Below are 16,824 nucleotides of genomic sequence, written 5' to 3' on the forward strand. Positions count from 1 at the left end.
TTTTATCCGAGCTTTTGTCAATCATAGGAGATACAAACTACAACTACGACGACTAACAACTATATGATAACCAATCTATTGAGGGTGATGATACTGTTACTACAGTTTCTCCATTATACAAACAGTATGTATTGGCATTCAAAAAAATTAATTTGTAAGTATCTTAATGTGATGAATCTTTTTTTTCTGTAGAATGCTGAATGTTTTTGTGGAGAAAGCTGCTATTGAAGATGCAATTTACTATCTTGCTGAAGGATTGCGAAGCAGCACAATTGATTTGGATGCTTTCCTCAAACAAATCAGGCACCTATCGAGAAGACAATTCATACTCAGGGCACTCGTGTCTGCACTTTGAAAGCAGAAAGCTGGATTAGCAAATTAAAAAAAAAGAAAGATCCTTTCACATTATTATTTTATTTTTCAAAATGTAGTTAGCGCCACAAAAAACGACTCTTACTTTTCTTAATTTTATATTTTAAGCTTTATTAAAATAATGATTTTTTATAGGTATCAAAGTTTGCTGATACACGTCTATAGTATCATCCTCATCCATCTGTATAACATAGAAGTCCAGTTCATGAACAGGTTGACTGACCATCAAACCAGAATCGCACTGCAGTAATTGCAAGTTGTCTGCAATTGCTTGTTCATAAAGTGTTTGGGATAAATTAAATCCTGCGTAAGTAATCAATTGGAATTCCTAGACTATGGTTGTAGTTGATCAAAAATTTGAAAATCCAAAAAACTATTTTTCTAATTGAGAAGTTATAAAAAGGTGAAACAAAATGCGTTAAAAAACTTATATTTTGTAATCCACAGAAGTTTGTGGTCGATGCGTGATCTTGGTATTTTGTATCTTTTTTTTCATATTAATAGTGTTGGCCATTATTGAAAAGAAAAACTTACTATCTTTCTTACGAACAATCAGACTGCCATTTATCATTCTGATAAGTAAGCAGATTAAGAATCCTGACTAAAAACTAGGTATATCTAAGTACACACTGTACAAAGCACTAAAGAACTACGATTTTCACTCAATTTTTATCATCTATATTTCCTTTGTGGATTTGCACATCATTTTCAACTAACATCTTGCATACATATTTGATACATCAGCTGATACTCTGATTGGTAGCCTTGCGTTCAAAATTTAAAATAATAGCTATATAAGTGTTATACTAAAAGAGATTGGATTCTTGAATCAGCAGAAACTTTTAACTTGTTCTTGATCAAACGTGTCAAGCATGACATATATTTAATAAATATATATACATTATCTATCTTGAGGTGTTCTACGTTTTTATAAGTACTTGTCATAGGAGCTGAAACATATTAAAGTGAAATAGAATTATGTATAGATTGATTGTTCGTTCATAACACTGTTAAGAGATGTATTTTCATATTTTTACCGTTTATATACATTTTTTCTTGCGTAAAACAATATAGCTGGTTTAATTGTTATTGTACTTCGTTTAGAATGACGTTTGATAATATTGGTCAAATTATTTCTTTCTTCCCATTCTGTGTTTGGTAATCTAATAAATACGTAATAATGAAGTAAACCATTTTCATGAATTGGTAAATCAAAAGCTATTACTCCTAGTAAATTGTACTCTTCTTTACATAAATTTAAACGTGTAGGAATACTATTCAAGCGAGCCTGCATGTCCTTATGAATGATGAAATTAGTTTCTAATTCAATACATAAATAACTGTTGATCTTGTAAGTTAACCGAGCGTCTTTTTGACATTGATAGCATTTTTTAATTTTTTTCGAAAAATATGTTTGTAAATAATTTTCTAATTCAAAAATTAAAGAATCTTCCATTCTTAAATCAGTGTTTATATGTTGTATGCTATATTTTTTTTTGTTAACATAATTGCATGTGCAAGTAATCGTTTTTTCAATAGAGTGTAGTAGCTCTCCTGACATTATAGACTCGAATAATCGAATTACATTATCTTGGCAGTCAATTAAAAGATAATCTGTTTTTATTGTTTGTGTATATAATTTCGGTTTGGATATGCAATAATCCATTCTCTTTGTGTAATATATATTTCTTGATTTGTTCATACAATATTCCCATATGATTTCAAAAATCTCATTTTTTTTGTTTTTTGATAATCCGATTTCAAATATTAAATAGTTGACTGATCCTTCAAAACAATGAGCGGCAGTCAATAGTTCTGCAATACAGTCTATTGGACAAGTATTAATTAATTTAACATCTTGAGTTGGCAATTTAATGGGGGGCAATTTTGATCCGTTCTGTATTAAATGTCTCCATGGATGGTAACTCAGAAAGGCATGCACATTGAATGAAGATTCTACCGAGCTCGTGCTCTCATTATTAGACCAACACGTTTCAGTATAACTGTTGTTTAAACTTGCATCTACACTACTGCATTCTGGCTTTTCTTCATTTTCAATCATTTTATCTAAATTTGAACTATCTTCATATAGCAAATTGTTTGAAGAACTTACATCTTGTATACTCGTTTCGACAAATTCTACCACTACTTCATTTCCAATCATATCATCAAAGTTCATCAGACTATCTTGATATTGAAAATCATTGGATGGACTTATATCGTGAATATGTGTCTCTGTTTCACTTTCAATATAAGTTTCTTCCTCTACTTTTTTTTGTAATATTATTTTGTTTATCTCCAGATTGCAGTCTGGCAGTAAATTTGAGTTGTTGTTGCTTATATCCTCGCAAACATCTACTTCATGTACAACAACACTACATTGGTTTTTTTCTTCAATGCTTTCATACTTAATATAGAATAATAATGCTACTTTTATACCTAAATTGTTTTTTACTTTCTCAGGTTTTGAGAATTCAATATTAATATCGTTGTACTTATTCCAGATACCTTTCAGACTTCTGACATAAGCAACATAGTGACGTAACACATTACTTGCAATGGGTTCTTCATATGCTATTACACCAGTTAAAATAAACTTTCCAGTAGAAAATGTTAGAACAGGTACTAATTGATCTAAGTTTACGATTTTAGCTTCTTTTTCCACATTTATACAAAACAGATCACTTATTGAATATTGACATATAATATCTGTGTTTGAACAAATATTGCAACAATTTCTTTTTGCTAGCAGACAATTATGTATGATAACTGACAAGTTTTCAGAGACTAACTCTTCAAATGAAACTTCCACTAGATTACAATATTGATAATTACTTAGTTTGCAATCAAGACACTCCATTTTTATAAAAATGTTTGGATACATGATATATTCAAAAAATTCTCCTATTGACTTATTCCATGTTAATTTATTATTTGTTGATTGGCACACATTCTCGATTAATTTAATTCTTTCCGCATACAATTTTGTAAAATTAAATGTTCTAATATACTCTTTAAATAAATTCAAAAAAATCATTTTAGTGTTGCTCAATTTTTCAGAAAATTCATTTATTGAATCCTGCAACTTTTGTATGTTAAAGTAGGATGATACTAGCACTTCCAATACAGAATCAAAAAAACTTGATGTGGTAACAAATAATTTTTTTTTTCCGACTGATCTTGGTTTTAATAAATTATAATTTTTGATTATCTTTCGATTTTTAAGTTTTGACGATGGTTTTTGATTTAATAAATCTATTTCTGGGCATGCTTTCAAGTATGTGCCTCTTATTTTAACTTCTTGCTTACAATTTGACTTAATGTTTGTTGTCATGTTATCAAGATCTGATTTTAGAGTATGATCTTCGACATCAAGTGATATCCTGGGAGAGTCTTTGATTGATACATTTTGCCAAGCAGATTCAATAATTGATGTGATATCTTGAGCATCGAAATCTGGTCCACTTCCACTAGAGTAGTTTTCTTCATCACCATCATCGGAGCAAATTTCTGAATTATCGGAACTAGCATCATCATCTGAGGAACATTCCAAACTATTATTACTAACATCATCTAAATCAACTATGTTATACCCCATCCAGTTCTCAGTATGGTACAAATGTTCTAGTTTATTATTTCGTTTTGCTGCTGTCTGATTAAACGTCTGAATATTATTCTTAATAATTTCTAACGATTTGCTTGAATATTCGATATTTTTTACTAAATATGTATATAGTGAAGGCTGAGGATTTATTAAGAAACGTTCAAAATCATTCTTATAATAGTGAACCAATTCATTAACTGATAAACTATGTTTAGTTTCACTTATGTTCATCACTTTTGTCCACATAACAAATTCTACGCAGCATTTGATTAAATTTTGACAAATTTGTTCACTGTAATAAGCATTTCTCTGCCATTCGGTATTTTCTGTCAGTGTAAATTGTTTGGCTCTTATAACTATTTCGACAATGTAATTCAAAATCTCTATACATTCTTCTTCATAATTAATTTTTGAATATGTATAAGAATCTGTAACACTTATAAATTCTTCTTCGATAATTTTAATATTATTCTGATCATAAATTTCGTCTATCTTCAACTCTTTTACTTTTGACATGATATCTTCAAAAAAATCGTGTGTGCTTTGACCTTGAAATTCACTAAGAGAAATAACAAATACTTTTAAAAGTATATCCTCGAAGTCTTCCAATCTATTTTGATGGCTAAGCAAAACAATGCAGTATACATAAAAATATTTAATAGAATTAGTAGAAATGTTATGAATACAGTTCCAATTCAAAACTGTGCCTATTAAGAATTTTATATCTGTCATAATCAAACATTTTGGTAAGGTTTTAGTTTCATTACCTCTTAAGTACAGAAAACACTGAGTTAAATATTTTTCAAGTGATACATTTACATTGTACGCAGAATTTGCAGCTTCATAGACATTATAATTATAATCAACTATTAATTTGTTAGGTATTGGTGCGTCATTTCTCACAATTTCATTGAAAAATCTTTTGAATATGGTAGTGCTATTTTCATCTGTTGATAAATGGCATATGGGAATAAATTTATTGCATATACTTGCGCCAAAAATATATAAATAAATGAATTTGCTCGTTGTTCCATCTTGATAACAAAAATTTTTACAAAAATTCCCTACTCGTACAAAAATGTAATCTGTATTTTTCGTAGAATTCACTGCAGCGAAATCGATAGCTTCTGTTTCCCAATGAAAGATATTTAATGGAAAGGTAGAAACTTCTTTTATAATGTGCTTATACATGACATTATTCTGTAAAGTAAGCAACTCTTTTTCTTCGTCAAGATTTTTCATCTCTTTTTGTTCCGAAAAATAGCTTTCTTGAGTTACATTTCCCACTTGCAGATCAAATAAAACACCATTACGATTTTGTGCTACGTAATTTTGAATATTTCGTATTGTCATTTTCTTGGAATCGGGAAAAGCATACTTAGCATTGATAAAATTGCAAACGTCTTGCCATACAGGATGGCTTTCCTTTTTGACTTTGTTCAAATCATCAAAAATTTCAAAGATTTTTAATGCCTCTACTTTTTCTTCATGAGACATCAACGGTTTTGGCCCGCGTTTACTCATTGTTCACGTCGTTTACTCGCAGTAAATTAACATATCTATTATTCCACAATAATAAAGGTATTGATATTTGTTTTCTTTCTATTGTCAGTACTGCGTGCTCAATGAACAAAAGACGATGTATAACATAAGTCGATGCGTGCGTTATGACATGTGTACATCGCAGCGATAGAGGACATCGCTAAGACACTCAGCTTCTGCCCGCCAACCGATCTGGACGTTCTTCTCTGTAACTCTCCAGAAGACTCCATCGAGCGCCTGTGACCGCGTCTCCGAGATCCTGGACGTCCGTTACCGCGCATCACCAGATCTCTCCATCTGCAACCCTGTGTGCACAAAACCGATCTTGCGAGCCCAACTGTAAACAAACTTCGTGACGACGCCTTCGCCTCGCTGGCGTGGCGACTTAACGAACCCTTTTGAATAAAATCGTTGATCAATTCAAACTGGTTCTCGAAGTCCGATCTTTCTCCTTCACCTGCCGGCATTCTCCGTCTCGGGATTCAGGAAGGGGAGCTCCTTCCACTTCGCTACCTGCTCCAGAACCTGTTGAACAGACCCGGACCTGGACACAGCCTGGACGTGCTGTGAACAACGCCAGCGCTTGCTCTCCTGCATTGAGGGCCCCTGACAAACGGAAAACATTTGTTCGGCACATGTACCGCCATCTAGTAGCAACATGGTCAAAAAACTTCTAAAAACGAAACGTTATCTGTTTCATGGAAATGTGTACAAATTATGTGAGCACGCTCTTTGTGTACAATATCTGTAATCAGTATATCCACACGACGTATAGAGGCAGCAATCTTTTGTTTATTATTTTTGTTTTCATATCAGCAATGTTCTAATAAATTATAATATGCCTAAAAAAGCAGAAATATCGACAACATTTCTTACAGCTGAATTGAAAAAAAGGCCAGATATTTTTCAGGATAATGGATCACTTCAAGGAAAAACGTGCAAAGTTTGGAAAGACTTACAGAAATCGTTGAATTTACGCATGCAACCACAGTCACTGTATTTACTTTTGTACAAGAATAAAGCTCTATTAGATGATTTAAAGAGACATTTCAAAATAAAAAGTGTTGAAAAAAAAAGAGATCATTAGATTTCGATCCAAATTATGTACCTAACGTAGAGAATGCAAATCCTTACAATTGCGAAAAATTAGAGTTCTTTATACAAATACCGAGAGATAATGTGATAGAATGTTTGAAAAGAAAAAAAAATAAAGAAGATTGGCGAGAAATAGTGCGTGATGAAATTTGGAAATCAACACATTTACAATGTGCTTTTGCCTTAAATGGGTATATAACAACCGAAAAATTCAAGTTTTTTGGTCAGTGTTCTGATTGTAAAAGTGGTATCGTTGGCGAATGTGTTAATCATGAGAATATTTTAAAAATCTGTGTAAAGACTTTTAAAACATACGATATACCTCATTCAAAAAAAATTAGACTTCGAGGATCAAGGAGATGTGCTGTAAAAAAAGCTCTTGCTCATCAAACTGCAAGCAGTTATCGCGAGGAAGAATTGCAAAAGCTAGATATGAACTACGAACCACCACAATTAAATAATACCATCACTTTAAGAAAAGTACGAGAAGAAGCATTGGATGAAATAATAGGGTATAAGGAATTCAAGAGATTGTCTATTACAAACCAAAAGTTTATAAATTATTGTGGTATAAGAAGGTTATCTATAAACCCTTTTTATGTCATATACTTTTCCAATGAGCAGCTTGATTTTTGGAATCGAATTCAGGATAAAATGTTACCTGTATCGTTTGATTCTACAGGGAGTTTGGTTAGGAAGTATAATTTCTACCCAGATGTTAAATCAAAAACTATGTATTATTATGAAGTGGTGGTTGGCATAGGTAAAAAAATTATACCATTGATTCAGGCCATACTTTCTATTCATCATGTTCCTGTAATTCAAGAAATTTTAGATAGGTGGTTAGAACATGGAGCAAAAGTGCCAAAAGAAATAACAACTGATGGTTCCTTAGCATTGCAAAACGCTGTTTGTCTCTCTTTTAATGGAATGACATTCAAGCAATACAATAATCAGTGCTTTGAAATACTCCTAAATATTAACAAACATGATCTTCCTCCCTGTTATTACCGACATGATATAGCACATTTTTTAAAAGCTGTAGGAAATTGGAACTGCATGAAAAAAGTTAATGATGTAGTTCAAAAGTTTTATTTAAGAGCTGTTGGATATTTGAGTCAAGAAGATAATTTAGCAAACTTTTTAGAAGTTGTGACATGGATTATTATAATTGCAAATAGCTCAATAGCCAAAGAAGGTACAAAATCTCACACAAGTCTTTTAAAAATGATGCAGTTGTTGAAGACATATGAACATCAGTTAAATGAATTACCAATAATTACTGAAAGTAAAACATTGAATCAACAAATAAGCAACAGTAGCGTCGAAGAAGAGTCAAATAATAGTTGCAGTCTAGTATCATTTATAGACAGTCTATTTTCTACAACTATGTCTGATTGTACAACTGATGACATCATTACAAATAAAGCTAATTTTTATTATTTTCCAGAATTTTCAATTTTATTTCAAAAACAGTGTTACACTTTTCCTTCCTGGACTAATTGCATCAAAAATCATTTCAAATCACCAAACGAAGTTGGGACGTCTAGCAGATCAGAAGCTAATTTTAAAGATTTAAAATCTTCAATTCCACATCCTCTGAAGACTCAAAAATTCATCTTAAAGACATGTAAAAGGAATAAAGCCAAAGTCAAAGTTGGACTCACAAAACTTCAATCTGAAGAACAAGAAACAAAAAAATGTGAGAAACAAGAGAATAGTTTATTTGATTTAAGTTTAAAAAACCTTATTGATACAGTTGTTAAGAAATATGAAAAACTACATATTAAAGAGAACAACTAAAAATGGTAAAAATTTGAAAAATACATAACTCTCTTAACAGAGTTATGAACGAACAATGCATAATTCTATTTCAATTTAATATGTTTCAGAGCCTACAATAAGTACTTATGAGAACACAACTTCAAGATAGATAATGTATATATTTATTAAAAATATGTGGTGCTCAATACGTTTAAAGAACAAATTAAAAAGTTTCTGCTGATTCAAGAATCTAATATATCTTTGTATATTAAGTATACAGCTATAATTTTAAATTTCTAACGCAAGGTTATAACCAACATTGTCAGTTTCTATATTGCATATATACAATCAGAGTATCAGCTGTCAGATGCATATGGTTTGTTTACATTAGAGAGAATCAGATGTGTATTTCATCAAAATTTCTCAGAAGAAATTTGTTCTAAAAAAGAAACTAAAGATAATGTGTAATAAATCCACGTATTTGATAAAAGTTTCTACAATAAGTAAAGTACAAAAAAACACTTGTTCAAAGCTGCTGCAAGCATTGGAGCACCAAGAGACCGCTGTGAGTCAGGTGCTGCGACAAGTTGACCTCCACTGATCTCAACTCATTCCTACTGAGCATCTCCAATTGTATCATCCTCCTTGAGGATGTCATCCTGGTGAGGATGTCTACGAATCTGCTTGTATCAATGTAGATCCCTTCAGCGAGACACCACTTGATATAGATGTCACTTATACAGGTACATATGTGTGCGCTAATCTCCTAGGCTGATCTTGCTTCAATTAAAGCTTCCATCTCCTTCTTTTTGACACCGTGCATCCAATACAGATTTTGTACAATCCTTATGATTTTCCTGTAAAATTAAAAAATTATTGTATGAGATTAATAAAAGATTATTCATTTTAATCTTCTGGATATTTGGTAATAATAAATTGTTTTTGTTTGGTTTTTAGTTTTTTCTACTGCACCTTACAAATACTTACATACAAATAGCAGTCAACCCAGAAGGTACGATAAAAGCTAGATGTTGTGTTGATGTTCTTATGCAACATGAACTGTACAGTTAATAAATTCACAATACAGGTGCTTGAGCATCCGACAAAACAAATAAGTAGTTTTTAGTTTTATCTTGATAATTTTTCAACTAGATGGATATATTTTAATAAAATACATTTTACAGATCATAGAAAAAAAAACATTGAAGATAAGCTTATAAGCAGAATCCCAGAACCTTTCGAAAGTGTTACACCTGATCCATCCTAATAATTCAGCAGACAAACTTTATCAATTAGAGTTGGAAAACTATCAAGAATATGCACCTTATTTTTTAACATTTATAATTTGTAAATTTTATATACTTGTCGTTCCTCATCTTGGATGTTAGTCTGTAAGCTTTGGCCTGTTGGAATAAGGAGGAAGAATATTTCTGTACCTAAAACTATTTTATATGCATTTGAATTCCATACATACAAAAATGCAAAAACAAAACAAAATATAAGTAAAAACAAAACTATAAGTAAATACCATACTAAATAAAAAACGTAATATATAAATAATTCTTTTCAATAAATATGAAAAAAAAAGATACAAAATACCAAGATCACGCATCGACCACAAACTGCTGTGGATTACAAAATATAAGTTTTTTAACGCATTTTGTTTCACCTTTTTATAACTTCTCAATTAGAAAAATAGTTTTTTGGATTTTCAAATTTTTGATCAACTACAACCATAGTCTAGGAATTCCAATTGATTACTTACGCAGGATTTAATTTATCCCAAACACTTTATGAACAATTAGCAATTGCAGACAACTTGCAATTACTGCAGTGCGATTCTGGTTTGATGGTCAGTCAACCTGTTCATGAACTGGACTTCTATGTTATACAGATGGATGAGGATGATACTATAGACGTGTATCAGCAAACTTTGATACCTATAAAAAATCATTATTTTAATAAAGCTTAAAATATAAAATTAAGAAAAGTAAGAGTCGTTTTTTGTGGCGCTAACTACATTTTGAAAAATAAAATAATAATGTGAAAGGATCTTTCTTCTTTTTAATTTGCTAATCCAGCTTTCTGCTTTCAAAGTGCAGACACGAGTGCCCTGAGTATGAATTGTCTTCTCGATAGGTGCCTGATTTGTTTGAGAAAAGCATCCAAATCAATTGTGCTGCTTCGCAATCCTTCAGCAAGATAGTAAATTGCATCTTCAATAGCAGCTTTCTCCACAAAAACATTCAGCATTCTACAGAAAAAAAAGATTCATCACATTAAGATACTTACAAATTAATTTTTTTGAATGCCAATACATACTGTTTGTATAATGGAGAAACTGTAGTAACAGTATCATCACCCTCAATAGATTGGTTATCATATAGTTGTTAGTCGTCGTAGTTGTAGTTTGTATCTCCTATGATTGACAAAAGCTCGGATAAAAGAGATGCTCTTGTATGTTCTTTTGTTATTATTCCAGTACCACCATTGGAACTTGCAGGTACAGCTGGTGACTATAAATAGTTGAAAATAACATAAGTATAAATAGTATAAATATAAATATAGTAAAAAGTATAAATATGAAAAATAATTGTTAGTTAGTCATCGTAAAGTCAGGTTCAGATTTTGCTCATTTCAATATCTGTGGTATATGATCTTCTTGGATCTCCCTGCTGCCATGTCAGAGGAGTGTATATCGCATTGGATGTGCTTATTCTTTGGACAAATGGAGTTTGTCGTTTGGCATTGTGAATTAACATCATCAAAATTAATTTCATTGATAACTGATTCTCTTAATAAGCCACCAAATTGTAAATTGTAACCTTTTCACATTCGCCATCCATAACTTGTCCGGAGAATAAGTAGAAAACTATAGAGGGTTTTCTATATTGTGGCTGATGTTATTAAGATCAGAATCAATGCACAATTTTGCTTGAGTGCCATTTTCAACAGATGATGATTTGTTACTACCATTGCACAAATCCTATTTATCACTGTTGCCTGTAAAAATAATAAAAGAAAAACAAAGTAAATTATTCTTGCTTTTCTTTACGTTCGATTATTTTAAAACTTTGATATTTATCTGATCCATTATTCTTCAGCGTTGTTAGAAGCACGATTCACAAGCGTTAGCTTTATTTACAATTAATTTGAGGTTACGTGGTAACGCGAATTTAAATTGTGTACTGCTGTCTGCTCCTTCGACTTCGAGTCATGCGCAGAACCAATCGGACAGCCGGAACGCGGACTATGGAATGGACAAATTTATCGCCAAAATAAAATTAATTAATAACTAATTAATTACAGCAAATTTGGTGGTAACGCAATTATTTATAAAGACCGCAATTAAATTGGGAACGATTCATATTGGTTTCATATCTATAAATAATGGGTATCTCCTTACAAAACCGTATACCCATAGTTTTGACGACTCAAAAAGTTTTTGATTTTTTACAAAAAAAGAAAACCACCCGCAATTTTGTAACTTGCGGTTGTTAACGTTGTTATCGATTCCGCAATTACTGGTATTTTTTTTATTACGATATATGAAAGTTATTTTAGGACTTCACGGAGCTAATTAATATGTATGATTTATTAAAACATTAATATAAATAAATAAATACAATTGAAACAATAAAACTATAGCGCAGTACAAATATAAAAATATAACAATGATATCGAATAAAATATACATAACAATTTTTGAGCTTTGATCAATCTAATATAATGATAACAAGAATAATAATAATATTAATAAACGAACAATATTAAATAATAATAAAGCAGTTGAAAATTGGACGACTCCTGGAGGCGAGGAGAACAATCGGCACACTTCCTTGTTATTATTGTTGACTTTGCTGCTGCCGCTGCAAATAAATATAAAACAGATTTAAATTTGTAATTGAATAAATTATAAACGCTAGATAATATACTTATCTATAAAGATAATCCTAATTTTGACGCATATTCCTGGCTGCGCTTCTGATGGTGCTTAAATTTAAAAATAAAAATAATGATTAATATTTTTGGGTGAGAGGGGCCCCGACCACCGCCCCTCTCCGTGAAGCTCGACCACAGCATCAGCTCCTCCGACGCTCCCTGATCCTTTTTGATTTAAAAATATACAAAAATAATAAAGCACTAAATAAATAAATAAATAAATAGAGATATAGAAATATTAACAATATCTATACATCTTTGAAAAGTAAAAGATCAGAGAGCGTTCAATAATATTTGTAAATAGATTATTAAAATCATTTAGAACAAAAAGTCCCTGAAGCATTTTTGTTCCCAAGTCACTGGATTTTGAAAAAAATTACTCTATACCAATCACATGTTTATACCATCATCTTTCTCTATCTCAAGATCTATTGACTTTAGAAGAAAAATACTTGAGGGACTTTTTATTCTAAATCATTGAAATAATCTATTCGAAAATTTAAAATGATTCTAGACCTCAAATTAAAAAAGTTCAAAATGGCTGCCAATTGCCGATGAATGAAGTTTTTCAAAAAATGACATTTTCAATAATTCTAAGAGTACTTATAGGTTGATATTGTTATTCTAAACAAAAAAGACCTCTTTCAATTTTGCTCTACATTGAATAGATTTAGAGATAAGTTCACTTTTTGTATCTCAGTTATAGTCATTAGCGTAGAGTCACTTTTATCTAAATACGAGTATGGATCTCTAGGCAAAGACTAAAAAATAACAGAGTTAATCGAATATATATGATTTATCTTGTTGTACATGATTTATCTAATATATGTTCAGAATTGAAACACAATGGTTTATCAAAATCAAGAAACCCGGGTGCTGCCTTTCTGGTAAACATGTATTCAAGATGCATTGAAATAAAATGTGGCACGGTAATAAGTTGTGTAATTACATTTGAAAACTGTGTACAAAATTTGATATCTCTATTTCAAAAATTAATGACTTTTTACTGACATCATGTCTGCCCAGAGATCATTATTGTCAATAAAAAGTCAATGATTACTAAAATAGAGATGTGTAAATTTGCATACATGTTTTAAAAGCAATTTTACAACTAATTACCATGATACATTTTATTTTAATGCAATCTACATATATGCTTACCTGAAAAGCCACACCCGGCTTTTTTCTTTTTGACAATAAATTGAAACATGATATATCATATGAAGTCTTATATCAACTTTTGAACTGTCCAATGTAATAAAATGTTATAAAGAAAGTCTCAGATGTTAAGATATCTTGTATAACACTATATCTTACAATTCCTTGTCGAAAAGGCAAAAGCCGGGTGTGGCTATTCAGGTAAGAATATACATAGAATTCATTGAAATAAAATGTGGCACGGTAATAAGTTGTGTAATTACATTTAAAAACTGTCTACATAATTTGACATCTCTATTTAAAAATCAATCACTTTGTATTGGCAATATGTCTCTCCAGAGATCATTATTGTCCAAAAACCATCTATTATTATTAAAATAAATATTTATAATTTTCTACTGATACTTTAACAGTACTTTGAAAAGTAATTACTGTGACACATTTTATTTAAATGCATTCAGAGCAGATGTTTATCTGACAAGCTACACCCGGATTCGACCTATCAGACTTAGACTTTGAAAATGTTTTATCACTAAAAATCTCTTACTAGCTGGGACTTTGATAAAGAGAAGTTACTTGATTTTAGTAAATAAATAAACATCCTAGCTTACTTTTTGCTATTCCAACTATATTGGTGAGTATGGTGAGCTGAACCTGTCGAAGTACCTCAGAAGCAAGCTGCAATTCTTATCTTCCGCTGAGTGGCTGTTGTTGTCTGTGGTTTTTTTTCAGCTAACTATAAACACAATTTTATATTAGAAAAAGTATTTGGAAGACGGTTGAGAAGAATAAATAGGAAATGTTTATAGGAAATCATTGAGTGAATTAGGAAATGTTGCAGGGACAGGTTTAAAATAAATAAAGAATTATACAATTAAATATTAAATTAATAATTAAACAGAAATTAGGATTTATCCTGCTTACCTTTATATAATATTCTAGGAACCGCAGGTGCTGTGGTGTGGTAGATGGTCCAGACGATGGTGTGGTTGACAATATTAGGCTCGAAAATAGAAAGTATAAGAAAGAATGAGTAAAGTCTATATGAACTATTGTTGTAATGAGAAATAATGAAAGAAAAGTAATCAAGTTGCAGGATGGAGTGTATGAAACAGAAAATATATGTATGTGTAAGCTGCCTGACAAACTCAATGTCCATCAGGTGCAGTCGAAGAAGACGAGGCTTCCAGGACCTGTTGAGCAGCCCCTCTCTAGCTGGAGATGGACGCAAGCGAGGGTCGACGATCAACAGCTTCCTCAGGAAATGCGGCAAGATTCTTCGACTATCCGGGTCTGATAAAAAAAAGCAAATGAATGTACCAAAATTTTGTTGCTGAACTAATAATTATTGAAAGAATGGTACATGTAGCCATAATGACTGTAAAATATTTGCACAAAAGTTGCATTAATAAGGCATTGACAAAGAAATCGTCTCCGCGAACGATTTTTCTAACCTCACTTTTACCGCACGACAATTACTTGATTAATAAATAACAAAATTATAGCTCTAACTTACCTAATTGAGTTGATTAAGCAATAACACAAGTGATTATCCAAGTTTGCAGAAACAATTGTTGATATTCAACGATTATTCAGCGAACGAAGTTTTTTGCTGTTAACGAGGGAAATCATCAAAGCAAAAAGTAATATACTTTGTTGCGTTTCCCGCTTAATTAACTATAGTACAATGACAGAGACAACGGAAAATCACATATATAGTGCACGTATCGCGCGGCGCGAATTCAAACGTACTATTCAAACTTTTGAAAATGATTACAATTAAATTATTTAATTATTAGGTAGTTGTATTGACACATGCAAAGAAAACAATAGCATTGTGCATAATAAATAATAACGTTGATATAAATAAATAAATAAAAATCGAAATGTATGCAGTGCATTAATGCGATATATAATAATGAATATACGTATTCACATACGTGGTAAACAATTAATGCATAAGCAAATAAATTTGCATTAAGTTTTAGATAAACAAATAATAATGTGAATCGTTTACTTTCATAATAACTATTATGCGTATATAATGCAATGGGTAGATCGCATATATATATATATATATATATATATATATATATATATATATATATATATATATATATATATATATATATATATATATATATATATATATATATATATATATATATATATATATATATATATATATATATATATATATATATATATATAATTTATCGAGTTGCATTATTGTTAGGAGTGTATATATATATGTACAAAAATACATATAAACACAGATATTTGTAGTTGCATTGCAAACAATGTTTTTTTATACTATTTTAATGGCCCAAATTAACCTGTAAAATCATTGAAAATGGAACATTTAAAAATTTGGCACATGTGCCGAGGATGTGTTACATTAATCAAATTTTAATTGTGAAAATAGTAATTTTTAAACTGATGTACGTTTGAGCAATCATCTATCATAGGGTACAACTCGTAATTAAATCATTTTGATAGTACACAGCGCCCTGAAGCTGTTTTTTCCATAGACAATTATCGGTCTCGGGACTTAGCCGAATTTTAAAAGATGCGCACGCGTGTCGTCCAAATGCCCCGTATATGATGCACCTGTGCCGCACGCATGCAGCACGCATGCCAGCACCTAGCTTCTTCAAGTGTCTGCACGCGTGCTCCTGGAATGCCATCGAAAAGCGGGCACGAGTGCCGAAATCATGCAGCACGCGCGTGCCGCCAACGTGCCGTCCAGCGTGGCGGGAAAAAAATTTTATATAGATAACAACGTGTCGGCACAGAGACGTCCCCGTGACGGCACGAGATGGCGGCATCCACGACAGCACGTGACGTCCAGCTGCCGCAGCACAGAGACGGCACGTGACGGCACGGCGAGACAGCACGACGTGCCGTCTCTGTGCCGTCTCTGTGCCAGCAGAAAACGCTACCGGCGGGGAGCGATTTTATCGCATATAAAAATAACTCTAAATAAAAATTAGTCAGAACGCATAACTAAGCATCTACATCATAAATAATTAATAAATTTTGTTATATAGTATAAAAAAAATTTTATGTAAGAAAAAAAAATCTGCCGGGTGTAGGGCTGGAACTCACGATCTTTGGATCAGAAGTCCGAAGCTCTAGCCTCTGAGCCACAACTCTTCTTACAATTTGATGCACAATTGCACCTAATAATCATCGCTAATAATTAGAATTATGTAATAAAATAATGTTTAAATGTAATTCGGTTTGGAGAGAATAAAAAAAGTAATAAATGTATGCTCTTTACTAATTAAAGTCCATAATTATTAATAATGCAACATTCTGAGCACGCGGCACGCGTGCTGTCGCTG

The 16,824-nt window shown here is 31.4% G+C and overlaps 1 protein-coding gene and 1 long non-coding RNA gene across 4 annotated transcripts; both read right to left on the reverse strand.

Moving 5' to 3' along the window:
- Positions 1-395: 395 nt before the first annotated feature.
- Positions 396-3,377, reverse strand: LOC116418365. Its single transcript, XM_031933496.1, has 2 exons — positions 1,410-3,377; positions 396-1,322 (listed from the first exon to the last, which is right to left on the reverse strand). Exons 1-2 carry the CDS (start codon positions 3,254-3,256, stop codon positions 1,301-1,303), a joined length of 1,869 nt encoding a protein of 622 aa, XP_031789356.1. The 5' UTR covers positions 3,257-3,377; the 3' UTR covers positions 396-1,300.
- Positions 3,378-9,118: 5,741 nt separating this feature from the next.
- LOC103315624 lies at positions 9,119-15,547 on the reverse strand. 3 transcript variants are annotated; one of them, XR_004228379.2, is made up of 9 exons: positions 14,994-15,547; positions 14,402-14,770; positions 14,089-14,213; positions 11,203-12,370; positions 10,700-10,893; positions 10,398-10,631; positions 10,143-10,317; positions 9,365-9,819; positions 9,119-9,234 (listed from the first exon to the last, which is right to left on the reverse strand). It is a non-coding gene; the product is annotated as an uncharacterized LOC103315624 (long non-coding RNA). The 3 variants fall into 3 exon arrangements; XR_004228381.2 differs by having other exon boundaries at positions 9,365-9,436; positions 9,740-9,819; positions 10,700-12,370; XR_004228378.2 differs by having other exon boundaries at positions 10,700-12,370.
- Positions 15,548-16,824: the final 1,277 nt, after the last annotated feature.

This window comes from Nasonia vitripennis (assembly GCF_009193385.2).
Source record: "Nasonia vitripennis strain AsymCx chromosome 1 unlocalized genomic scaffold, Nvit_psr_1.1 chr1_random0004, whole genome shotgun sequence".
Classification (NCBI taxonomy): domain Eukaryota; kingdom Metazoa; phylum Arthropoda; class Insecta; order Hymenoptera; family Pteromalidae; genus Nasonia; species Nasonia vitripennis.